General features: G+C 23.4%; 11 protein-coding genes across 11 annotated transcripts; 7 read left to right on the plus strand and 4 right to left on the minus strand.

Annotated features, from left to right (window-relative positions):
- Positions 1 to 209: 209 nt before the first annotated feature.
- On the plus strand, positions 210 to 2168 carry PVVCY_1002300 (ABC transporter G family member 2, putative; the record flags this gene model as incomplete). The annotated part of the gene is made up of 1 exon (XM_008625681.2): positions 210 to 2168. One exon carries the CDS (start codon positions 210 to 212, stop codon positions 2166 to 2168), a length of 1959 nt encoding a protein of 652 aa, XP_008623903.2.
- Positions 2169 to 2814: 646 nt separating this feature from the next.
- Positions 2815 to 3611, plus strand: PVVCY_1002310 (conserved Plasmodium protein, unknown function; the record flags this gene model as incomplete). The annotated part of the gene is made up of 3 exons (XM_008625682.2): positions 2815 to 2923; positions 3064 to 3282; positions 3493 to 3611. 3 exons carry the CDS (start codon positions 2815 to 2817, stop codon positions 3609 to 3611), a joined length of 447 nt encoding a protein of 148 aa, XP_008623904.1.
- A 470-nt stretch (positions 3612 to 4081) lies between these two features.
- Positions 4082 to 5857, plus strand: PVVCY_1002320 (dynein-associated protein, putative; the record flags this gene model as incomplete). The annotated part of the gene is made up of 1 exon (XM_008625683.2): positions 4082 to 5857. One exon carries the CDS (start codon positions 4082 to 4084, stop codon positions 5855 to 5857), a length of 1776 nt encoding a protein of 591 aa, XP_008623905.2.
- A 1502-nt stretch (positions 5858 to 7359) lies between these two features.
- On the plus strand, positions 7360 to 8544 carry PVVCY_1002330 (protein arginine N-methyltransferase 1, putative; the record flags this gene model as incomplete). Its single annotated transcript, XM_008625684.2, has 1 exon — positions 7360 to 8544. The coding sequence occupies one exon, from the start codon at positions 7360 to 7362 to the stop codon at positions 8542 to 8544; it is 1185 nt and encodes a 394-aa protein (XP_008623906.1).
- A 1788-nt stretch (positions 8545 to 10332) lies between these two features.
- On the plus strand, positions 10333 to 10872 carry PVVCY_1002340 (transcription factor 3b, putative; the record flags this gene model as incomplete). Its single annotated transcript, XM_008625685.2, has 1 exon — positions 10333 to 10872. One exon carries the CDS (start codon positions 10333 to 10335, stop codon positions 10870 to 10872), a length of 540 nt encoding a protein of 179 aa, XP_008623907.2.
- A 1673-nt stretch (positions 10873 to 12545) lies between these two features.
- Positions 12546 to 13031, plus strand: PVVCY_1002350 (60S ribosomal protein L21, putative; the record flags this gene model as incomplete). The annotated part of the gene is made up of 1 exon (XM_008625686.2): positions 12546 to 13031. The coding sequence occupies one exon, from the start codon at positions 12546 to 12548 to the stop codon at positions 13029 to 13031; it is 486 nt and encodes a 161-aa protein (XP_008623908.1).
- Positions 13032 to 14354: 1323 nt separating this feature from the next.
- PVVCY_1002360 (conserved Plasmodium protein, unknown function) lies at positions 14355 to 15829 on the plus strand (the record flags this gene model as incomplete). Its single annotated transcript, XM_008625687.2, has 4 exons — positions 14355 to 14640; positions 14812 to 15475; positions 15574 to 15648; positions 15763 to 15829. The coding sequence occupies 4 exons, from the start codon at positions 14355 to 14357 to the stop codon at positions 15827 to 15829; spliced, it is 1092 nt and encodes a 363-aa protein (XP_008623909.1).
- A 259-nt stretch (positions 15830 to 16088) lies between these two features.
- On the minus strand, positions 16089 to 18250 carry PVVCY_1002370 (conserved Plasmodium protein, unknown function; the record flags this gene model as incomplete). Its single annotated transcript, XM_008625688.2, has 2 exons — positions 16089 to 16099; positions 16357 to 18250. 2 exons carry the CDS (start codon positions 18248 to 18250, stop codon positions 16089 to 16091), a joined length of 1905 nt encoding a protein of 634 aa, XP_008623910.2.
- Positions 18251 to 19000: 750 nt separating this feature from the next.
- Positions 19001 to 20127, minus strand: PVVCY_1002380 (conserved Plasmodium protein, unknown function; the record flags this gene model as incomplete). The annotated part of the gene is made up of 4 exons (XM_008625689.2): positions 19001 to 19234; positions 19330 to 19420; positions 19527 to 19665; positions 19770 to 20127. The coding sequence occupies 4 exons, from the start codon at positions 20125 to 20127 to the stop codon at positions 19001 to 19003; spliced, it is 822 nt and encodes a 273-aa protein (XP_008623911.2).
- Positions 20128 to 21172: 1045 nt separating this feature from the next.
- Positions 21173 to 21955, minus strand: PVVCY_1002390 (conserved Plasmodium protein, unknown function; the record flags this gene model as incomplete). Its single annotated transcript, XM_008625690.2, has 2 exons — positions 21173 to 21489; positions 21790 to 21955. The coding sequence occupies 2 exons, from the start codon at positions 21953 to 21955 to the stop codon at positions 21173 to 21175; spliced, it is 483 nt and encodes a 160-aa protein (XP_008623912.1).
- A 722-nt stretch (positions 21956 to 22677) lies between these two features.
- Positions 22678 to 25647, minus strand: PVVCY_1002400 (DEAD/DEAH box helicase, putative; the record flags this gene model as incomplete). Its single annotated transcript, XM_008625691.2, has 1 exon — positions 22678 to 25647. The coding sequence occupies one exon, from the start codon at positions 25645 to 25647 to the stop codon at positions 22678 to 22680; it is 2970 nt and encodes a 989-aa protein (XP_008623913.2).
- Between the last annotated feature and the right edge of the window lie 643 nt (positions 25648 to 26290).

Genomic DNA, 26290 nt, shown 5'->3' on the forward strand with positions numbered 1-26290 from the left:
TTCAGCTATTTTATAGTTTTATTTACTTATTTCGATAGCTTTTGTATTACATACCTATTAAATGTGTGCATACTAATTTTCTACAATTTTCCCTTTTGTTTGAACTTTTTTTTTGGTACCAATTTTATAAAAAGTTTTGTCAACATTTTTTTCGTTTTTTAAATTGTCATGCTCATTTTTCATATTTTCCAAGTGGCACAAAAGTGACTATGAAGACACAACAAAATAAAAAAGATTTGGCATCATGCTATGAAAAAATTTCTTATAAATTTTCAAATGTACAATATTCAGTTGATAATGGAAACTTAGAAATATTACATGGAATTAGGGGAATGATACTCCCACAAAAAATAACAATTATAATGGGACCAAGTGGAAGCGGAAAAACAACATTGTTAAATGTTTTATCAATGCAAATAACAGATGGGGTTAAAGGAAACTTTTTAATTAATGATCAACCTAGAACAAAAAATTTAAAACATCATATGGGATATGTATTACAAGATGATTATTTTTTTGCAAATTTAACAGTATATAAAACTTTAGAATTTGCAGCTAGAATAAAATTAAAAATAAAAAATAACAAACAATTAGAAGATTTAATTAATTCTGTTTTAAATATTATGGATTTATCACATGTTAAGCATACAATAGTTGGAAATGCATTTATAAGAGGTATAAGTGGTGGGCAAAGAAAAAGATTATCTATAGCCACTGAAATATTATCTAACCCACCTTTATTATTTATGGATGAACCAACTAGCGGTTTAGATTCTGCAGCAGCCCTATCGCTAGTTGAATGCATGCAAAAAATGTCTAGATTTTCAAATACTACTATTTTATCGTCTTTACATCAACCTAGCAGTCAAATCTTTGAAAAATTTGACAAATTAATTGCTATCAATAGTGGTTACATAATATATCAGGGTAAAACTACTGATTTAAATACTTATTTAAAAAAAATCGGTTTTATATGTCCACGTGGTTGGAATATAGCTGACTATTTAATGGAAATACTGGCTATCAAAAAATTTGAACCTATATATTTAGAGAATTATAATAAATATATAGCATTTGATGAAAAAGAAGGATATTACATGGATTTAAATTCAATTGATAATACAGTGATTCATGATGATCATGATAATGAAGTAAAAAATAATGAAAAATTCGAAAATAATTCTAATGTAAATGATCAAATTTTATCGTCAAATAATATTTCCCAACAAAATTTAGATAATGAAATGAAAACCCTAGATGAAGATTCAAGCAAATTAAAGTCTATTGAATTGCTAATTTCACTTGATATGAAAAAAGCTTCATACATGATGCAACATCTATATTTATTAATTAGAGGATTAAAAAGATTTGTAGTAGATGAATTAACTATTATAAAAATAATAGATTTATCTATCACATTAACTATATTTGGATTCTTATGGTCAAAAGCCTTTTCAGATCCACATCGAGTTTTAGATTCGATGGGTGCTATTTTTTTTATTATAGCTTATTGGACATATTATCCAGCATATTTATCTTTATATGCATTTCCTTCTGAAAGAGTTATAATTGCTAAAGAAAGAAATGTTAAAACTTATCAAGTTAGTAATTATTTTTTGTCACAAGCATTAGCTGAATTTATATTTTTTTTTTGTTTAATCGCTGTATGGAGTATATTTTCACATATAGCATTATATGGCTCATTCAAGTTTGATGTATATATTGGCTTTGTATTTGTTATTACATTAAATGCCTTAATAAGTAGTTCTTTAGGATATTTTGTATCAACATTATTTGACAATTTAAGTAGAGCTGTTAGTTTAGTATCTGTTACACTTTTAACGATGACCTTATCAAATGGTTTCTATGTTGAAGTTGCAAAATTAAAACCTCCTGTAAAATATTTGCAATGGCTTTCTTTTCAAACATATACAGCTTCAGCCTTAGCCAAAATCAAATTTAGTGAACTATTTATAGAATGTCTACCTAATGATATGTCACTTGAATGTCAAAATATAAATCAAATTCCAGGAAATATGGTTATCAAACAAAGATTTGCAAATATACAAATTTATATATCCATATTTATTTTACTCGCTTTTTATCTTACTATTAAGACATGGACATATATTTCTCTTAGATGGTCTAACGCACTGAGAATGAAATAAGACAATGTAAAACCATTGCGCTAAAAATGCATTACAATTAACAATGCTATAACTGGCAATATTTGTATACCAAGTAATAGGAAAACGTTTGCAAATTCGCAACTAATAAACATGTCTTACATGATAAAAATTAAGTGCCTCCTCATTGTATGGAGTCTATTATTTTGCCTATTTATTTGTTCATACTTTATTTGTTAATTTTTTTTATAAACTTTTTTTCATTATTTTTTTTATTAATTTTTGCAAATATCCCACACAAACTCATATAAACAAGTCCTAAACATGTGTTAATTATGAAAACGGTAAAATAGTGTTAAACATATTTTTGCCATATTTTTTTATCATATTTTTTTACCACATTTTTTTACCATGTTTTACTAAATAATCATTTTACTCTCTCCGAGCTATAAAACAAAATATCTCATTACATACGCAGACACATGGAAATATGTGCGTATGTACAAAAAAAACTCTCATAATATTTTCCCAATTTAAGTTACCCCGCAAATATATTTTACTCCCCCACCCTCTACAGAATATTAAACATTAGCATAGTTTATTCATTTTGATAATTTCATATCTTTATTAATTTACCCATTTTTTTTTATTTCATTTTATTTCTATTATTTATAAAAAGACATTTCCTATGTCGAACACAATTTATTTGAACGAAAAAAAAACAGAAGGAAAGTATTTTTATCCCAATGGAAACATATACATAGGGGAATTTAAAAATAATAAATTTCATGGACATGGTAAGTTAAAATGTGGGTAAAAAAAGAGATTTACATTGTCTTTATATTTAAAAATGGCAAAACTAATAGTACTACTATTTTTCCATAACATTCCCACAATTTTTATGCCCCGCACACATTTTTTTTTCACGTGTTTATAGGCTCGTTAATTTTTAAGGGGAAAGGAGAATACAAAGGGATATGGGAAAACGGAAAAAGTATTAGTGGGAATTATTATTTTAATGATGGCTTAAAATATGAAAACACATGGGATTATTTAACTGATTTCCCATATTTTTATAATGAAGAAATAAATAAAAATGAAATTATTTATCAAAAAGAAAAAAGAAATGAATATTTAGACAATATATACGATATAGGTATAAAAAATTATTACTTTTTTTTTGCACTAGTAAAAAAATACACACATATAGATAGTATAGGCAAAAATTTAAGTACTTTTTTTTTATCATTTTTAGCTACACATAATTTATACATGTGCATTTTTCCCTATAATTAATGTATTTTTTTTCCCTTATAATTAATGTATTTTTTTTATTTCCCCTTCGAACATTTTCTTTTTTTTTAAGGTGATGGATACTATAAAATCGATGAAAATTGTGTGTATACTTTTGAGGATAACAAGGAAATAAGGAGAGTAAATGCGCGTGAAAAAAATTGGATAAAGGATCATTGTGCTAAATATTGAAAATACAGATACATAGAAGTACTGTCTTGTGTTTTCCAATTGTAACATAAACTTTTGCTTACATAAAAATCGATCCATATATATCCGTATGGCTACATAAAAATCGATCCATATATATCCGTATGGCTACATAAAAATCGATCCATATATATCCGTATGGCTACATAAAAATCGATCCATATATATCCGTATGGCTGCATAAAAATCGATCCATATATATCGTATGGCTACATAAAAATAAGTTTTTCATTTTGTCTTATACCCCTTTTAAATACAAAATTGTGTTTACATTTTTCACTTTTACATCTCCATATTTTACTGCTGCATTTGTTCCTTCTCTATACCGCTTAACAACGGGAACAAACCCACTCCGATTTTCAACATCCTTAATGTTAATCATACTGAATAATTAATCCATTTCTCATCCATTTCAAAAAAAAACTATATTATTTTAAACCCCATTTTCAACAATGATAGATTACTATTATTGCTATACAAACAATAAAAGTGAAATCAGGAAAGAATGTAAATTCAGTAAATCTAAGAGTCAAATTGTTGGAAGAATAGAACCAAATAATGAACTAAAAAAAAAATACATGTATAAAGAAAATATAAATTATAATGGTGAAAATATTAAAAAATATAGTGAAGAATATATTAATATTGAAAGTGTAAAATTAGAGAATAAATTTTTTTATCATAGTGAAGGAGGATGGACAAAAGATATTGATATTAGTGAGCATCAAAATAAATTAAAATATATAAAACGATTAGATAAAGATATAAATTTAATAAATAGTTTAAAATATCTTATGAGTGAAACAACAAAAATAATTAATAAAAATAATTGTATAAATATATATGAAGAATATTTCAAAGATGATATTAAAAATGAAGAACATTTTAAAATTAAATCTTTATTAGTAATTAAAGATAAACTTAGAAAATATAATAGATTTGTTACATCTATTAAATGGGCAAATGATAATACACATAAAATAGCTATATCTTATTGTGTAAATAATTATCAAAAGGTTTTAAATAATACTCCTAAAAATTGTCTATTATATAATCTTAATGAAATAAATAATCCTTATCAAACTTTATATTCTAAATCATTTATAAAATGTTTAAAATTTAATCATAAAAATTCAGATCTATTATTAGCAGGTTCCTATGATGGTACTATTAATTTATGGGACTTAAGAAAAAAAAATAATTTATGTGAATCATCCTCTATAAATTCAAGTCATAAAAATATTGTTAATGATGTTACATGGTTACAAACTAAAACAAACAATCAATGTCTTTCTACATCTAGTGATGGTTTATGCCTAATTTGGGATATTAGAAATCTTTCAAATCATGTTGAATCTTTTTATTTAAATAAAGATCCAGCTGATCTTTCTGATTTATTTGAAAAATCAAATATCGTTTCAAATAATTTGCCTGGAACAATTTCTGCACCTAATCCAACAAAAAATACATTAGATGAACCCACTACATCTAAAATAGATACCACTGATGATAATTATTATAGTGCAAACTATATTGAATGGTGTTTAGAAGCTGGACCATCAAAAATATTACTTGGAACAGATGAAGGATATATTTTATCATTATCAAAAAGACAATCAAAAAATTTAGAACTTCTACAAAAATATGGAATACCAAATGAAAAACATTTATCTGCTATTACAAGCATAAAAAGAGTTTCAATAAATTTAAAATATTTCTTATCTACCGATAAATGGGGTTTTAATATATGGTCTGAAGATATTAAATTTCCAATCATCTCAAATTATTATAATGAACCTATAATTAATAAAGGACATTGGATTCATGATTCTCCATTTTTTATTTTAACAAGAAAAGATGGCTATTTAGATTTTTGGAATATTCTTTCCAATTTTAATGAACCCATTATTAAACATAAAATATGTAATTCTTCTATAACAGAAATAGATGCACACACAAATAATAAATATCTATCTTTAGGAAATGAAGAAGGTGATATACATATATTAAAACTTGGAAAAAGTTTTTGTACAAATTCAAGTGAAAATAAAAATGCCTTAGATGAATTACTTGAAAGAGAATCAAAAAGAGAAAAAAATCTAGAATATATTAGAAAACAACTTAATTGTATTAAAAAAAAAAAAGAATACTTATCCTTTTCAGATATACAAATCCAAGACCAACAAGTTGAACAAACTGAACAAATTTACAATTCAATTCGTCAGTAATCAAGAAGAAAATAGTTACATCATAATTATATTTTTTTCTCACTATACATCCATGAATAAGTTCCCTCCTATTTTACTATACCTTAGAATCAAATACATAGTTAAACTCATTGCATAATCAAATATGTGTACTAATAAACTTTTTTAATACTCCCCCATTTAGTTATTCATTTTTTATAATGTTCATAATTTTCACAATTTTAATATATATCTCTCAGTACAACACCTCTGATTTTCATTCACCCAATCTTTGGAGTAGTAGCAATGAATCCAATTTTTTTTTTTTTTACTCCCAACTACTATACTAAAAATGTACTATTACATTTTTATAAGTATTTAATATCTTTCTATATATAATATCCTTTTCTTTTCACAATTTTTATAATGCATAAATTATGTTTATTCATTTTTGGATGCCTTAAAGGCAAAATGCCTAGTAAATAAAAATACGTGTCAAGGGTTTTTTATTTTTTGAAAAATCCAAAGTTGTAGAAAAAAACAAAACCCCATTTTCAAGCACCAAACACGTTCTATATTTCACAGGGAATTTATCCCGCTGTTTTTCCACCTTATGTTTATTATTCCCGTTGTATTTCCACTTTATCTTTATTTATTGCCGTTGTATTTCTACTTTATCTTTATTTATTGCCGTTGTATTTCTACTTTATCTTTATTTATTGCCGTTGTATTTCTACTTTATCTTTATTTATTGCCGTTGTTATTTATTATTTTGCTATTATAATTTACTATTCATTTTTACTGCTTATTTTACTGCTTATTTACTTCTTATTATTTTTTATTACCCTTTGCTCTTTTTTCCTTAAATATATTTGGGAAGCTCCGCAAAAAAATGGGAATAAATTTTAATCGGCTTTTTGCCAGCCCGACCCATGAATGAGTATACCCTATTATGTGCATATAAATAAATTATTAAATTTTGCGCCTTAGCTAATTTTCTATTTTTCTATTTTGCAACATCACTTAATTTTATTTTTTTTTACATTTTTTGCTAGCCCACTCAATAAACAAAGTCTTAATATAAACAATTATATCATACATACATTCATATACAATATATTGGTAATGTGAATTCACGTACTTTATCGAAAGAACAAATAATAAATATAAATAAGTGTATAAAAAATTTACTATATAGATAGCTATATCTCCCTCTATATATACATACATATCTCTATATATACATACTAATTTCCAGTCCCTTTGCCTACATGTTGTTGTATATCCCTTTTTTATGGATATCAAAATATATATATGCTTATAATAGTACATAAATTTATACTATATAATTTTTAAAAATATATAGGTATATACATACCCTTTTATTGATTACAAATTTTCCATTTTTTTATATTTTTATTCTATATTATTTAATTTTTTTTAAAAGTATTGGGCTATTTTTTTCATCAGCCTTCCCCAATTACCTACTCACATATTTTACTAAAAATAATTAAACTAAAATAACTTTACCCTTACATACAATCATGTCAAAAAAGTACGTTAACACTGATAATAATAAATACGAAGGAACAGGCAAATTTTCAAACGACAAAAATGGAAATCAAAATTTTAGTGAAGACGCACTAAAGCTATTTTTCAATTCATGGGAAAAATTACATAAAGAAGAAATAAAAAATGAAAAACGGAAAAACTTTATAAAGTTTGATGAAGACGGAACAGAAAATGATATGGAAAATGGAAATAAAGAATATTTTAATTCGTATGCTTATATACATATACATGAAGATATGATCAAAGATGAAGTAAGAACACGAAGTTATTATGACGCTATTAGAAAAAATGAACATTTAATTAAAGATAAAATTGTATTGGATGTTGGATGTGGCACAGGCATTTTATCATTTTTTGCAGCAAAACATGGAGCTAAACATGTATATAGTATAGAAAAAAGTAATATAATCTATACTGCTTTAAATATAAGAGATGTAAATAATTTAACTGATAAAATTACATTTATAAAAGGACTAGCAGAAAATATAACTCTTCCTGTAGATAAAGTTGATATTATTATATCAGAATGGATGGGATATTGTTTACTTTATGAAAATATGCTTGATACTGTTCTATTTTGTAGAGATAAATGGCTAAAAAAAGGAGGTATCATTTTTCCTGATAAAACTTATATGTATATAGCAGGTATTGAAGATAGTTTATATAGAGAAGAAAAATTTGATTATTGGAAACATTGCTATGGACTTAATTTTACACCTGTTATACCTATTTTAAAAGAAGAAGTAGTTATTGATTATGTTGATAAAAATTATATAGTTACAGATTCAAGTTGCATACTAAAATTAGATTTAAATACATGTACAAAAGAAGATTTATCTTTTGTATCACCATTTAATATTACTATGACAAGAAGAGATTATATTCATGCTCTTGTCATATGGTTTGATGTATCATTCTCTGCTTGTCATACTAATGTTAGTTTTACTACAGGACCATATGGAGCAAATACACACTGGAAACAAATTGTTTTATATACTAATCATATTATTACTGCGGAAAAAAATGAAACAATGAAAGGCATATTTGCTCTTAAAAAAAATGAACAAAATAATAGATATATAGATATGAAGCTATATTACAATTTCTCGGGTGCCCATTCTAAAGTTGAAAGTACACAGTTTTTTAATATTAGTTAGATTGAAAAATGCAGCAAGTTAAGCAAATTAAGCAAGTTAAGCAAAATAAGCAAAATTTTGTTGCTTCATTAATATATATACAATATATGCTTAGTAATACTCGTAATTTTATATTTTTATTTCATACTATTTACAGCTTTGTGTAGGTTAATATTATTTCCTTTTTTTATGCCTACCTTGTTATATTATAAATATTTCATAATAATTAAAACATTGGTTATTTTTTCATATAATATTTTATGCTATTTCATATTGTTTTTTGTTTTTTTTCCCACTTTTTTCTTTTTTTTTTATTAATAAGTGTGAGCTATTTTGTGCTATGCAAAAAAAAAAAATATAGTGAGTTGGTTACTACTGAATAGCCAAGTCACAAGAGTGACAAAGCAAACATTTTTTCCTAATTATAAACTATCATTATCTTTATTATCACCATTATTATTATAATATATAAGACAAAATTAATAAGGAAACATAAGACCTACGCAATTGTTTCCGCATATTAACTAAATACCACATTTTAAACTTTTTATTTCATTCATGAAATGTACACATTTAATTTATAATACTATATTTACATGCACAGGTCATATTTTTTTTTAAAAAAAAAAAAAAATTTTATAGACAAAAAATATTACTATGACATTGTTATTTTTTTGAAGGAATAGAAGGCTTATTATTAATTATGACTTTATTAAAGTGTTTTATTTTATCTTTTATTAAGATATAAAAATATATATAATATATTTTATTGATGGTATATATGCTTATCTTTCTACATAAGTATGGACACAACTTTTGCATGTTTAAACTTTTTATTATTACATTTTATTTTATTCGTCTATGAATGGCTTAGTTGCTATTCCATTTTGTTACTAATCTTATTTTTTTAAAAAGAACAATTTATCATATTTTAAAATGTATTTATATTGAAGAAGGGGGAATAAAAATAAGGGTGTGCCATTTTAAATACATTGTTATATATAAAAAATGTTGCAAATACCAATTATATAAATATAGTATATCTCAGCAAATTATCATATTTTTATTTCAGTATTATAACATATAAATGTTGCAAAATTATTTATTTGCTGTTGTTTTATTTTCCATAGCGGTAAATATGACACTATGACAAATCAATTGAAAATATAAATAAATATTCATAAAATTTATATAAAAAATAGTATACTAAATTTTTGAAATATAACCTGAAAAATGTTATGAAAAAAAGGTATGAAAAAATGGTATAGCATTATTATTATTTATCAATGGGTATATATATATACGTACAGTACATATATTAGCATATTTATTATTATTTATATATTATGCACATAGCATATTATTACTGCCAAGGTTGACCAGTAAAACGTACAGTATTATTTATTCATTAATGGGATAAACTTGCTTTATTTTATTTTACTATAATAAGAAGGAACGTCAATCCTATATAATAATAATAACATTTATTTTTTATTTTATATTTTTTTTTTTCTCTTTTGGTTTGCCACTTTTAAAAAAAATGGATTAATAATATTTGAAAATAATTTAATATAATTACAAATAAACATATATATAATAAATTTTAAAAGAAAAATAATTTGTGTTTTTTTTTCTCTCCTTTTATACTGCTAACAAATTGACATGAATAATATTCTCTCACATTTTCCCAATAATAATATAATTTCAAATTAATTATTTTCAAATTAATCGATTGATTGATTAATTTTTTGCTTAATCCATTTCATATTATATATTTTTTATTCTTATTTTATTTATATTTTTTAAAAAATGGAAAAAATATCCCCCGAAATTTTAGCTGCTAGAGCTAAACTTAAAGAACGAATGGGAAATAACCAAAGACAAATAGGAGGAAAAGGAACAGCTAGAAGAAAAATTAAAAAAGTTCATAAAAATTCAATGCCAAATGAAAAAAAAATTAATTTAATATTAAAAAAAATTGGTGCTTCCTATTTTGGTGATGTTGATGAAATATGTGTATATAAAAACTCAGATAAATACCTCGAATTTAAAAGACCAAAATTATCAGCATCCTTACAATCAAATACTTATATTGTTACTGGAAAGTTTACTGAACAAACAATTGATATTAATAAAATTTTTGAAGGATTACAAGGAAATAAAAATGTAGATATGAAGCTTTTAGAAAGATTAAAGAATGACCCAACTATTAAAAGCTTAATGGCTAAAGACAGAGAAAAAAATAAAAAAAAAGAAGATGGAGAACAGAATGTTGAAGTACCAGATTTAGTTGAAAACTTTGAAGAAGTCTCAAAAGAAGAGAAAACGGAAGAATATATTTTATATTAAATTTTTATCAATTTTATATACCTTTTATAATTTTTAATTTAATTTTCCATACCTTTGTGCATGTTAAAGAAATTCATATACATATATATGCGTGTAGAATATGAAAATATTCCTGTTCTGTTTTGTGTATATATATTGTATAAATAGACTTTCGAACAAAAATAGTAAAATGTATTTATATATACAGGTTTAATTAACCATCATTTAAAATTTTCAGTGAACTAAATTATAGCAAGTTCACCCAAAAAATATACATAGTACATAGTAATATCAATTGGGAACAAACTAAAATTTATAATTCCATTTCTCTTACAAACCTTTTACCAATCTTATATTATGCTTAACAATTTTATAAGTAAAACTTTGGCTCTATGTTTAATTTTTATTTATTATAAAAAAATAAAAGAAAAAAATAAAAGAAAAAAATAAAGGAAAAAATAAAAGAAAAAATAAAAGAAAAAATAAAAGAAAAAAAATATTTACCCACTTATTTTATGGAAAATAGTAATTGGAAAGGGAATAAAAATTGTTTCCAATTTATTTTACTTTATACTGTATATGTAATATATAAATAATATTATTTACTCCTTGCTATTTTTAAGCAGTTTAAATAATGTTAGCTTAAATAATGCTAGCTTAAATAATGTTAGCTTAAATAATGTTAGCTTAAATAATGTTAGCTTAAATAATGTTAGCTTAAATAATGCTAGCTTAAATAAGTACTGCCTGTTCCCATACTGCATACTATATAATGTATTTATTTTTTCCCCCTCCCTTTGAATAAAATAAAAAAATAAAGTATATATTTTATTATAAGTGCAGTTTGAAAAAATATATTTTCCTTACAAAAATTGCCCTTAAAAAATATATATAACATATATATATTATATAAAGTATGCATATTGAAAAATGTACGTTGCTTTATTCCATTCCCCGGAATATGGAATGGGGTAACCTCTTTATATGCCATGCCAATTATATGCAGTAGAGTAGTAGTAAAAAAGATACCCCCCAAAAAATAAAAATTTCAAGGAGCTCCAATCTTTTTGAAGCTTCCCCTTTACTGTGCATACTTAGTATATAATTATTTACCAAGTACAAGTAAGGGCACTTAAAGGGATGCTCATATATTTTACTACCTACTTGTAGGTGAATTAAAAAATATTCCATATAATAATGTATAAATAATATATAAATGGAATGATGTGCCATATCTCATACTTCTTTTTAATGTAGAAGAATTTGCACGCTTTGTGATTGGCTTGCATAAGAATGAAAAGAAGAAACCGTGATTATGCCCTAACATTTTAAGCAATATAAAAAAAAATATGTAGTTTTATATATGCATTTTCGGCACTATATTTGTATTAAATATTTTCCCTCCTCTTTATAAATACATTATTTTATTATTCCATATATATAATAATACTAAATATATTGAAAAAAAAAAAATAATTAAATTTTTTTACTGCAACAAATTGGGATAATTAATAATAAATATATATAGCCCATTAAAAAGGTTAATTAATTTTTTTTTTATTTTATTTTTAATTTTTATTTTTCCATATTTTAAATAAAAAAAATTAAAAAAAAAAATTAAAGATATTTTAAAATATCATAACAATTTAACAGTTTTAATATAAATTAAAATATAATTACATTATTAATACAAAATGGGAGGTAAATCAAAAGGTAAAAGATCAGGAACAAGATATAAGTTTTCCCAAGGTTTTCGTAAACATGGAGAATGTACTGCCAATAAATATTTGGAAAAAATAAATTATGGAGATTATATTGATATAGTATGTGATTCTTCTCAACAAAAAGGTATGCCATTTAATTTCTATCATGGAAGAACAGGAAAAGTTTTTCATATTACAAAAAGAGGTGTTGGTGTTTTAGTCAATAAAAGAGTTAGGCATCGAATTATTCAAAAAAAAGTTTGTGTAAGAATTGAGCATGTAAGAAAATCTCGATGTAATGAAGATTTTATTTTAAGAAAAAAAAAAAATCAACAATTAATTAAAGAAGCAAAATTAAAAAATGAACATGTATCAGTTAAAAGAAAAACCGAAGGACCTAAACCAGCTGCCATGATTAAAGTACCTCCATCAAAATTAATTACTGTCGAACCATTACCATTCTATGAAGAATATTAATATGTTATTATGGAAAAAAATAAGTAATACAATAATATGCCTGAAATAAATGAAATGATGAATAAAATATAATCAACCAGCTTAAATGAAAAAACAGATGATCACCAGTAAATAAGAAAAGGAAAAAATTAAATATATATATATATACATACATGGTAGTAAAACAAAATTATACAAGTTTATATTTATAGTTTTGTTTTCCGTTGGAAAAATAAACAAATTGTGCTTATTTTTTATATCTTTGAAGATAAATACTATAATATAAATAAAACACAATGTAACTACATAGACCCTAATCATGCACATTTACATGTATCACCTTTTTGTTTTCCTCAATATTATACATTTTACTTAGTTATATATATTTTTTTTTTCCATATTTTATTTACAAATTCATCATATCTTTATATTTTATTTAGCCATATGATGCTGTACTACATTTAATTATTTTATTTTATTTTTCTTATTTTTTTCTTTTTATTTTACGAATTGCCAAAATATATATATTTTAAAAAATAGAACATTTGAAAAATATAAATAAAAGAATAATAGTTTTAATTAAACAACTGACCTAAATCACATTAAAAAAAATATATTTATTTCCATCCACCATTTTTCCTGTCACTACTTAATATAAAAATTGAAACTAATAATACTACTCTTCTAATAAACATTATATATCTTCAGTATAATTTACAAAAATAAAAATAATAGTATGGGTTAACTATTTTAAGTGATACTAAACATGTACTTATTTTTTTAATTTTATATACGAAAAAAAAAGGACAACATTATTGGGGGTGGCTTTTATATATTCCTATGTTATATAATAACGATGGTCTTATTATGTTGTTATTTTCCTTATCTATAATATATAATTGTACTTTTTTTGCTAACTATATTTTTATTTATTCACATTTTTACTTACATTTTTATTTACATTTATTTTAAATTCATTATTTATGAAATATTTAAATAATAAAATATAAGCTATCCCGTTTTTACCACTCGACAGTTTTATCGAAAAAAAGAGACTCTCCATATATTTATAAATACAATTTTTAAACAGGAACACCATTTTTAAATTTATCAATTTTTTTTTTGTCATTATTCAAATATCTTATTAAAGTTATCAACAAAGAAGTAATACATATCTATATTTAGTATTCTCTCTTTTTGCTTTGGTTAAGCAATTTTTTTTTTTTTTTTAAAAAATCATTTTATATGTCCACGCCTTTGAATAATTTCCTTTTTATATATACTCGTTTCATAAGTAAAAAAAATAAAGTTTGAAAAATTTGAAAAAAAGAAAATATTTACAAAATGATGTTAATTGCTGAAGAAGTAGAAAATTCCAAGAATACCCAAAAGGAACCAATTGATGTAAGTGTTTATAACGAGCTATTTTCCTTTGCAGCTAGCGATAATGAAGTTTTAAAAAAAGAAAGTTTAAAAATAATTTTAGGCTTATTAGATGAACCTGATTTAATAGCATATATTTTACAAAATAGCCAAAAGTCTTTTAAAATAATTATTTCAAGTTTGAATTCACAAAGCAAGATGGTGGCTCTTGAATGTTTACTCAACCTGTCTGCCCAAATTCCAACAGGTAATTTCGTCTGACCAAGTTAACAATATATATATGTAGAGAGAAAAAGAGAAACCTAAGAATAATGAAAAATAAATTTAAATACAAAAGACATAGGCACATGCTTTTTATATTTCCATTCCCTACATATACACATAACTTATATTTTATTTTTTTGTTTTTTTCTTATAGAGGTATTAGAGCGCAATGTAGTTGAAATTTTATTTGATCTAATAAAAGACGAAGAAAAATATGAGGAAAATTATATTGACATGTACATTATGATTATCTCTAACTTGACTAGATGTAAAGAAGGGATATATAAAATTTTAGATATAACAGATGTAAATCAAGTATATCATAATACATTTTCAGTGAGCTATTATTTAAATAAACTATTATATTTTTATTTTCAACCTGTACAAAAATCATTAAATAAAAATATGACTGATAAATTTATGCACGTATCTCATATATTAATAAATATAACTTCAATGAAAGAAAGTTTGCCATTTTTTAAAAATATCGCTTTTTTAAATAAATTATGTGAACAAATATTAATTTTAGAAAGATGTAGAACATTTTTACCATTTATAATGAATTTATCTTTACATAAAGAAATTCATGAATTTATTTTTCAAGCCGATTGTAATATGTTTCCTTATCTCTTATCATATTTATATACACCACATACTGCTATTGAAGATAAGAACAGCATAAGTGGCTATACAATGAGACCCAATAAAACTATACACAGAACCATTATAAAAAAATCAACATCACTAGTTCGATGCCCAGTTATAAAAAACAGAATTCTTGTTATTCTCTTACACCTTAGCAAAGATAATGATACTAAGTACTTACACATTACAAATTTCTATTATTACTACATTTATATATTATATATGCATGCGTATATTACTCTAAATATGCTTATCTTTCTAACTTTTTTAGGGAAAGAATCAAAAAGTACGGAATAATTGCCTTATTGAATAATTGGAAGGAAAACGAAAATGCCCCAGATATTATGTAAGTCATAAACAATTTTGTTCAAAAAAAAACTAACATAACAATGCTTCACCTTCAATTGTTGCATATATATATGTACGTGCATATTTTTTTTTTTTTTTTTCGAATGGCTAGCTCTGAAATAAAAGGTCTATTAAGTAAATTCGAGGAAGTCATTGAAGACTCCGAACCTGAAAAATAGGGTATGTTACATTATCCGATCGATCCACTATTTTTTTATTTTTCTATTTTTTTATTTCATTTTTTAACGTCTTTTTATTTACACTAACTATTCAAAAACTATTGTACTTTCCACTAATATTATATTAACGCATTGATTGCGAAAAAAAATTAATATACGTATATTACATGCACAGTGCATGTAATAATATATATATGATAATATAATTTTTGTTATGTCTACCAAAGTTGAAACAAATGCATTAGCATTTTCAAACGAATCATTGACATGCTAAAATGTTTAGAAATATAAAGACAAAATAAAATGTATAGTACATTGCGAATTTTCAAAAATCATGAAAATTAGCTATTTAAAAAAAAAAAAAGCAAAAAAGCTAGCTACATATAAATAGCTATATTCACACATATGCACGTATGCGTGTACATACAGGCACGTACGTAGAAAACAAAAAAAAAATTAAGAAAAAATATCCGTAACTAGACCATTTAAATGCTTAATTTGATTATCAAATATTGTGTGCATGTAACAGTCTATTTGTTCAGAAAAATTTTCAACATTTATATTCTCGTTATTCGAATTAGAATTATTTTTATATTCATAATTATTGACACTTATAAATTCATTTAGTTGAGATAAATAATTATTATAATTTAAATAATCATTTGGATTATTATTTTCATCATCTTTTGTTTTTTCTATTAAATAATTCATTTTATATTTTTCTAAAATTTCACAAATACATAATATATTATTTTCATTTTTTTCTGGGGATATTATTTCACTAGATATATTATCCTCCTTAATATTTTCAATTTCTTTTGGAATATTTTCTTTTTCTACTATATCAATGCTACTAAAACTTTTATCTAACTCTGTTATGTCTTCACAATTATTTGTATCAACATAGTTAGTTAGAATATTGTTTGAATTTGTTTTATGTATATTATTATCACTATCATTTTCTGTATTTAAAATTTCCCTCTTATCTTCTTTATCTACTTCCCACTTGTCTAATTCTTTTGCTTCACTTACCTCATCATCGGATTCATATTTCCTTATTGCTTGCAGAAAATTTTGCTTAAATTTTGCTGATGATATATCAAGAAAAAGAGGATTGGTCTCATTTTTATTTACATAAGTTTGATGATCAGACAAAGGAACTTCCTCATTTGGGCTATCCTTCTCAATATCACTTTTATTACTAATACTGTTTTCATTTTTTTTTTCGGAATTATTAAAGAAAGACAAAAATTCTTCTTCACTTATTTGATCATCTTCCGAATAATTCAAACTATCCATTAATATTTGTCTATCTATTTTTGGATTATTACTATCTTTATTTTTTTCTTGAATTATTTTTTCTTCTATTTTTGAAATAGCTGTTTTTTTTTTTTTTTTTTTATGTTTTTTTTTTCTATCACCTTTTAATTTTTGGTGATTTTTTTTTTTCACAATTTTGATATCTTGGCTATAAGTAGAACTAGACAATTCTTCAATAATATTTTTATATTTATTATTTTCATTATTTGAAAAAAATCCTAATCTTTTTTTAATATTTTTTATAATTTCTTTAACATCATCTTCAGGAATTTCTTTATGATCACCATATTGTATATCATTTACTATGCTATTATTTTTTTGGCTTTTTCCATCGTCACTTTTTTTTATTAACTGTTCATATTTATTATTCTCTAAATTTTTAAAATATGTGTGCAATTTCTCATTTACTTCATTATTATTACATAAGTCATCCTTAAATGAGTTAAATAATTTCATTTCCATTCTCTCATTTTCTTTATCCAAATTATTATCACAATTGCTATTTAACATATTTTCTTTATTTTCATTTTCCAATCTCCCCACATTTCTTAGTACGTCTTTTTCATTACTTTGATGTATATTCCATTTTCTGTCCCATTGATCAAAAAAGTTTAAATGCTGATTTGATGAGTTAAGTAGTTCTGAAGTAGGTTTATAAAACAAGTTATTGTCTCTCTCACCATTTAGCAAACTATCAAATTTTATGTTATCCTCTTTGGTGGTCCCACGATTTATATAGTCAAAACTTTCTCTAAATAATGTCATATCATTAGTTCCCCATTTTTTGTAATTATTTTGTTCATTCTTTCCATTTTCAAGTTCGTCTTTTAATAAGGATATGTCTAATTTTTTATTGAGAAGTTTTGAAGTCTCAGTGTAATAACAATTGCCATCTTTTTCAATATTTTCATATATATCGTTACTTATTTTTACATTCAATTCATTTGCTAACTTATTTTTAACCTTATCAATATTTCCAAAATATTTTGTTTGTTTATTTTTTTTTATTTCCTCCCCTATACTCTCCAAATTTACAAAATTTACTTTGCTAAAGTTAAAAGGTAAGTTATTTATCAAGTCTTCTTTAATCTCATTATTCATTTTAACATAAGCTTAGTGGCACAAAAGGCATATATAATATTACGTACATACATTTATTTTTTTATTATATACCAAACATGACAATATTTATATCAGTTAAAAATGATAAAAAAAAAAAAACTATTTCTTCAATATGTATAAGACTATATTATTTTTTATCCCTTTTTAATATGACCAAAAAATAAATAAACATGTGTGCATAACTTTCTCTATATATACTAATTTTTACACACACACACAAGAGTAAAATTTTCGCGCATTATTTTGGAAATTTTTGGACGGACAAACATAAGCTTTGCATTTTATACCTTTAAAAATGTATCCCTAAATACCAGTTTTTAATTTAAAAATAAAATATGCCAAACAATATCGTAATAATATAATATTTCCAAAGAATTCGGAGAAAAATAATATTTTACATATGCTACTATACATGCACACACATTTATAACAATGGTATGTTTCAAAAGTAAGTGAATATATTATATTAAAAATGTTCTCATTATTATAATAAGTAACAACAAAAAAATCGTAAAAAATAAATAAACAACACGGAACAAATAAAGCTGAAAAATGCGGTGAACAAAACAAGGGGCTCTCAAAAAGAGAATAAAAAATAAGTGAAGTAATAGGAAAGTGATTTAGCAAGAGCCACATTAGGCTATTAAAAATAAAATGTAGTAATATATTATGAATGTGACATTTTAATTATACTATATTAACATATGCATAAATATAATAAAACAATATTCATTTTTTCTTCCTTTGCTTAATTGCCATCTGTTTGTCAACTTGTTTTAGTTCTTGGACTTTTTCATCATTATTATCATTTTTAGAAAAATACAACCTTTGATATAAACTATAATTGTTACTCATCTTTTTTTGCGTTTTTTTCAATTTGTTCATTTTTTCATTTATTACTATAAAAATTATTACTTCAATAATTAAAGTGATATAAGAAAAGACGATACCGCATATTAGTCTCTGAAAAGGTGTAAAAAAAAAAAAATGAATAAGTAAGCAAATAAAATATGTAAAAAACCAAAACAAATTGCTAATAAATTTCCATTTTTACTAACCGTTGTAAATTTGGTGATGCCAACTAAAAGACTCCCATAGTATCCGCTCAAAAATGTCAGGAAAATTCCAACTATTATGTTTATTCCATACCTAAAATAAATTGAAATAAACCATTTTCAAAATGAATATGTGCAACCACCCTATTTTAATGAAACAAAATAAAATGCATTTTATAAAATTTTATAAAATATATTACGGGATTGTCTTTTTGTAGTTTGAAAAAAACTCATTTATTTGAGTTGTCTCTCCAACCAACTTTTTATATTTTTTTTCTTCCTTTAATAAGTTCTTAAAGGATGGACTATTTTCATTAATGTTTTCGTATATCCCTCTGTCTGAAAAATGAAAAAAAAAAAATCAAAATGAATAAGTAACCAAATAAAATATGTGAAACAACCCTTATCCATTCATTTATGCTACCATCTTTGTAATTACTTACATGTTATAGATGAATTGCTCATAATATCATGAGCATTTATTTTTTCTTTATTTGTATTTGTACAATATAAATTATAAAAATATAATAATAAATTTAATATATCTATATTGATACTATTTTCTTTCAAAATTTTATTATCAATATTTTCGGATTCATCAAAAAATAACTTCAATGTCTTTTCATTTATTTTATTTGAATATAATGATTTATTTTCCTTGCACCATTTTAATATTTTATCTTTATCTTTTCCAAAGCTTTCAAGAAAATCTTTTACTTTTGTTGTTATTTCAATATTTATTATTCTTTTTACATATATATCATCGTTATCTTCATTTTGTTCCTTTGTTGAAGCATCCATTGTTTCTTTATAATTCACAACGTTATTAGTTTTATTTTATATTCTGGCTTGTGGTATATAAATTGTTGCTTTTGAAATTGTTTGAGACAAATATGCTCTTTAAGTTTACTATACATAAAATTTTTATCACTCTTAGTTTTTTTATTTTTATTGTTTTCTTCTAAATTACCTAAGGTATTTAGATCACCCTGCTTGTTTTATAGCATCATTTTCTTTTTCAATCTTTTGATATATATCACAATTATTTTCAATATTTTTACTACCATATATTTCATTTAAAAATTTATAAAAAAATATATGGCATCACTATTTGAAAAATTTAAACGTGTGCATGGATTTTATATTTCTTTTTCTTTTTATTTGTTCTTTTCTTTATTTTGTTTTTTTGAATTTACCCAAAAGATTCTTTAAAAAAACGGAAAAAATTTAAATTGTTAAAAAAGAAAATATGCTTTTAAAAATAATTAAAATATATAAAAGAAAATTAATAAAAAATTATTATATAAATAATTTTTTTTACTCTTTTTTTTTCTGAACAGTTCATAAAATTTATTTACATAATATATACATATGTAGTACACCCTTTAAACTTTTTAACACAATTTTTGTATAACTATGTAAATCCTTATAAAGGTTATAGAAGGAAAGACAAATAAATCCTATATTTTAATTATAAAGACTTTTAAAAATTAAGAATAAATATGCTCTATATATGCCGGAAATTCCATAAGACTCACTAGTTCCACCAACACACACGACAACATATTTTGCTCATTGTATTTTATACATTACATTATATTATAAATGTTTACCCTTCATTTTTAAGTACTTAAATGCAAAGAAAAATAATACAAAAAATTATATGCAATATAAATGTAGGTATGTTCAACTTTTTCAATTTAGTCTAACTCAAAAAAAAAATTAAACTGCTAAGTCGTTTGCCAAATCCACAACAATTACAAGCTATGGAATATGCATACATGCTTATACATATGCATGTAAATTTTTTTAACAAAACAAGATATATATGAAAAAAAATATACAACTACAAACGATCTAAAATATCTTTTAACTTTTGTAAAATAATTTGTTTTAAGTTAGGCTTAGTGAAATAATTTGCTGCATATTCATAAACATTATCTGGTTTCTCTTTCAATAAATCAGATAAAAATATTTGAATAACATATTTTAAAACTTTATTTTTTTTTAAATACATCTCATTTTGTATTATATTGTTTATTTTATATTTTTCTACTTGCATTTTCTGTTCATCAGATAAATCAAAAAGAAATATTTTCTTTTCTTCATTTTTCTTCCTTTCTCTATCATAGTCTTTTTCAAATATTATCTCTCCAGTCTTGTCTGCATAGATAGTAATGTATAAGCATACATATATAGACATGCATACTGCCAATATCAAGTACACAATTATAGACATGCATACTGCCAATATTAAGTACACAATTATAGACATGCATACTGCCAATATTAAGTACACAATTATAGACATGCATACTGCCAATATCAAGTACACAATTATAGACATGCATAACATTTTCAAATTAACCAGGATATAATCCTTAATTCAAAAACTACCTCTTCAAATATATTTTTCATATTTTCATATTTTCATATTTTCTATTAAAGGTTTTTATTTCATACCATTCTCTAAAGATCTATTATAATCATTGGTTATAAAATAATCAGGATTTATATTTTGAAAAGAAAAACCCAAATGTGTTATGTCCCCATTTAGTGATGTCGGGAAATTCATTAGCCTTCTATCAGTTCCATTGCTTAATTCTTCTTCTGCATTAAATATGTTCATTTGATAAGTTATATTTTGGTAAAAATCGTTTTATTTAAAAAAATATTCTGAATGTTTATGTAATTTTAAAAAAAAAATATGACTGTTCAGAAATTTTGAAACAATTAATGAACAATTTTTATTGCTGTTCATATAAATTTGATGCAATGTTTCATTATATGTATTAAATGGTCCAATAATATTTTCTCTTTTTATGCACACACACATATATTTATTATATACATATAATACATCCACTTTTAGTCATACAATAAATTTAATTTTCTCATAACTTTCCAAATATAGAAATTTAAATGAAGTCTTTTATATTTTATTTACTAAAAGCGAAATAAGAAATCTGTTATTTTGAGAAAGACAAAAAAGGAGTACATAAAATTTTAAAAAATAATTAAAAATTAAATATACAAAAAAAAAAGAAATAAAATAAATAGCGAATTGGCTAATAAATAAACGGAATAATAAAGTAGTATTTTTGATAAAACGGTTATTTAATAAAAAGTATAGACACAAAAAAAGCAAATGAGAGAAAAATAATTTGATGAAATATCGCCATAATGGAAAATATTCCTTAATTAAACAAATATTTTTGACATTAAAATAAATTAAATTAAAAATGAAATCAATGGAAATATAATAGAATATAAGTAAAAGATATATATCATATTGTACCAAATAAATCGTGTAGAAAAATACTGGCAAAATAATACCAATAGTAATGGAAATTATTTACCCCACTGCGTATTCTTTTCCTTCTTTCTTTTTTTTGAATAATATTTTGAATAATTAAATTCTGCAACTTGAAAAAATTCATCACTATTATTTTCTGAAACAGGTTTTGTACTTTTAAAATGTTGAAGGAACTTTTTCAAAAGACATGATATTATCCATTCATCAAGCTCATCAAAGAAGGCAATTAGGATATGTATATGAATATATGTATTTTGTAAAATCGATTTTAATACATCTTTTGGTATTTTAAAAATAGTACATATAGTAGATATATTAGCTCCTTGTAAATATAAAAATAATAAAATAGCCAAATACAATTTGTTATATTTTTTCTGAACAAGGTTATCAGAAAAAAACTTTTTTTTTTTTTGGTCATGTGAAATATTTTGATTTTTTAAATTTAACATATTTATTATATCATTATCAAATTTTAATATTTCAAAAATTATGTATTTAGTATAGTTGTCAAATGATATAATTGATATTAAATTTTTTAAAAATGGTAAATAATATATAAACCCTGCAATGTTTAAATTATGACATGAACATATATAACATAAATGAAATTTATTATTATAAGTATGTATTTTGTCATAACTTTTTATTTCATTTAATAAGTCTATACCATATGTTATTGTAAAATTACTTATACATAAAGACTTACACAATCTTGTAGCTTTTATTTTTTTTTGGTTTATTATTTCAATACATTTATGTTTTATTAGATTATTTATTGCTGTGTTAATTTCTTTTTTTACCTTTTCATAAAATAATAATTCATTTTGCGTGAACATGTGCATGCCCAATTCTAGTAAATTATGTAAAGACATATTTGTTGTATTTGTACATTTTTCACCCTTTTTTTGATCAATCTTTCTCGGTGTTGTACTACTAATATGATATGGTGAACACTCATATTTTATTGGCGTTAATTCATTTTGATCAAAGTGCTTCATGGAACTAACACTTGTTATCTCCTTACCAATCCAGGAGTTATCATTACAATACATATCTAGTTCTTCATAAAAGGTATTCATACCACTATTGCCAAAATGATATATATATGCAATATTGTCTAAAATATGCTCATTTGTATTTGTTATATAATTCTCGTCTATTTCATTATCATCAACTGTAAACTCAACAAAACATAAGGAATAAGAAAATATAGAAATTATATCATGAAATGTCATTGGCTTATCTACTAAACATAAAAATTCAATTATATATTTTTCTATTTCTTCTTGTGACCCATTATTCATCGTACTTTTTATATTAGTTACATTTTCTTTAAATAATTGTAATATTTTTTTCTCATGTTTTTTTTCAACAATCAAAAAAGAATCTCCTTCTTTTAATCTAGCTGCCCTACCAATCATTTGTTTATATTGTGTTATAGTTAAAAAGTTTTGCGCAATAAATGGTGATGCTATTAAAACTCGGTCCACTAATAAATTTAAACCAACAGCTAATGTTGATGTGCAGGTTAATAAAAATAATACTTTCTCTTTATAAAAATTTTCTAATAAACGTTTTATAGAATTTCCAATATCACTATAATAATAACATATCCCATTAGTTATTAATTTGTTCATCTTTTCATATGCATATTTATCAATCTGAAGTATTCTCTCATTTAATTTTTCTCGTTTTATTTTTATATGTTCCGGAACATTATCAATAGATAATGCACTAATAAATTGATTTATTAAATTTATGTAAATTTCACAATTTCTTTTTGTAGAACAAAATATTAATGTATTTATATTTTTAACTAAACTATGATAAGAAAAACATAATATTGTTTGAATTAAATCATTATTTAATGATTGATTTTTTTGTTGTAAAAAATTATAAATTTTATTCTTGAAAAGTTCAGATTGTGCAGTTAGCTGTGTCTGGTACCCATATTTGACTGGTGTTGCATAATCACTTCGGCGTGGTGTTACACAATCAATATCATGTATTGCAGCTTTTTCAACTTTGTAATTAAGTGTGCTTCTATAACATGGTAGGGACTTATTATCTCTTACATTTTCATATGATGTACAAAAATTATACATATTGTTAAGATAATAATAATCAAATTCAGATCTCTTTTTATAAATATCATAATTACACACATAATGCTCACTAACTACTTGGGGCCGATAGGATGATATGTATATTTTAGCATTTAACCATTTTTTCAACTTGTGCATATTATTTAATGTTGCACTCATGCATATAATTTTTATTCGAGGTTTCTTTTTATTCAAATATAAACATTTTGAAATTATATTTTCAATATAAATCCCTCTTCCCTTTTCACTTATAAGATGAAATTCGTCAATTATGACTATGTATTTTTTGTCTTCATTATTATAACTATCATAGTTATAATTTTTTTGAGAAGTATAATCATAGCCTTGTGAAATAATATCTTCCGTACTATACTTCAGTTTGTTTTTATTTAAATAATTATTAAATTTTTCATATGTACATAAAATAATATCATTTTGATCAAATTCACTACCTATTTGAATATCTGTACTCTTACATATTTTTTTAAAATATTCCAATTTCTCATTAATCAATGAATTTAATGGGAATAGGAAAAATACTTTTTCTGTTTTTTTGATTTCCTCAAAAGCAAATATTTCAGCTACTAATGTTTTACCACCAGATGTCTGTGCCACGAATAAAAAGTTTTCACATTCCTCCCATTTTACTTTCTTTAGTTCACACAAACATTCCTTTTGCCAACTATATAATCTATTTATATTCTCTTTTTGATAATTACTTATAATCTCTTTTTTTATGTTGTAGCTAGTTAAATTATGGTAATCCTTCTGCTCGTAATTTGTCTCATTTTGCACTTCATTTTTGATCTTTGGAAAATTTATGCCATTTGCTTCGCAGTTTTTCTTTGTGTTTTTCTCTCCTAGTAAATTTTCAAGTTGTGATACCCAATTTGCATTCATTCCTTGGAATTACATAAACAGTTAAACACAAATTATGTGTACAAGCATATATTTACATATTGTTATGTGTATGTGCATGGTTTAAACCTTTTCGTGTACAATCACCACATTTTTATGCCTTATGAATTTGTACTAGCCGATGTAATAATATGCATAAACTTTATATCACTATTTATCAAATGTAAAATGGTAAACTTTTTAAAATGCATATTGTATTTTCACCACAAATATATATAAATATTAAGGGTGTCGGAAAATAAAGGAAGTTTTCTCTATTTTTTCACGCACATTTTGGGGCGATATTAGTATAATATTATCATTAAAAATGTTATAATATTATCATTAAAAATGTTATAATTTTATTATTAAAAATGTTATAATATTTTTATTAAAAATTATATAATATTGCTATTAAAATTGCTATAAAATTATTATTACTATTATTAGTAGTCATATTTTTTTGGCAATTTGTGATTATTACCTTGATTTAAGCTAGCTAGGCAAGGTATTTTAAAAAAATATATTATACATGATATGCATATACATATAATGGAATGCATACTATATATGCAATTCCTAACATGCGTAGAAACAAGTAAACATATCTCGTTGACTATAACCCACTTAACTGTTCTTTAACTGC

Source organism: Plasmodium vinckei (assembly GCF_900681995.1).
Source record: "Plasmodium vinckei vinckei genome assembly, chromosome: PVVCY_10".
Taxonomy (NCBI): Eukaryota; Apicomplexa; class Aconoidasida; order Haemosporida; family Plasmodiidae; genus Plasmodium; species Plasmodium vinckei.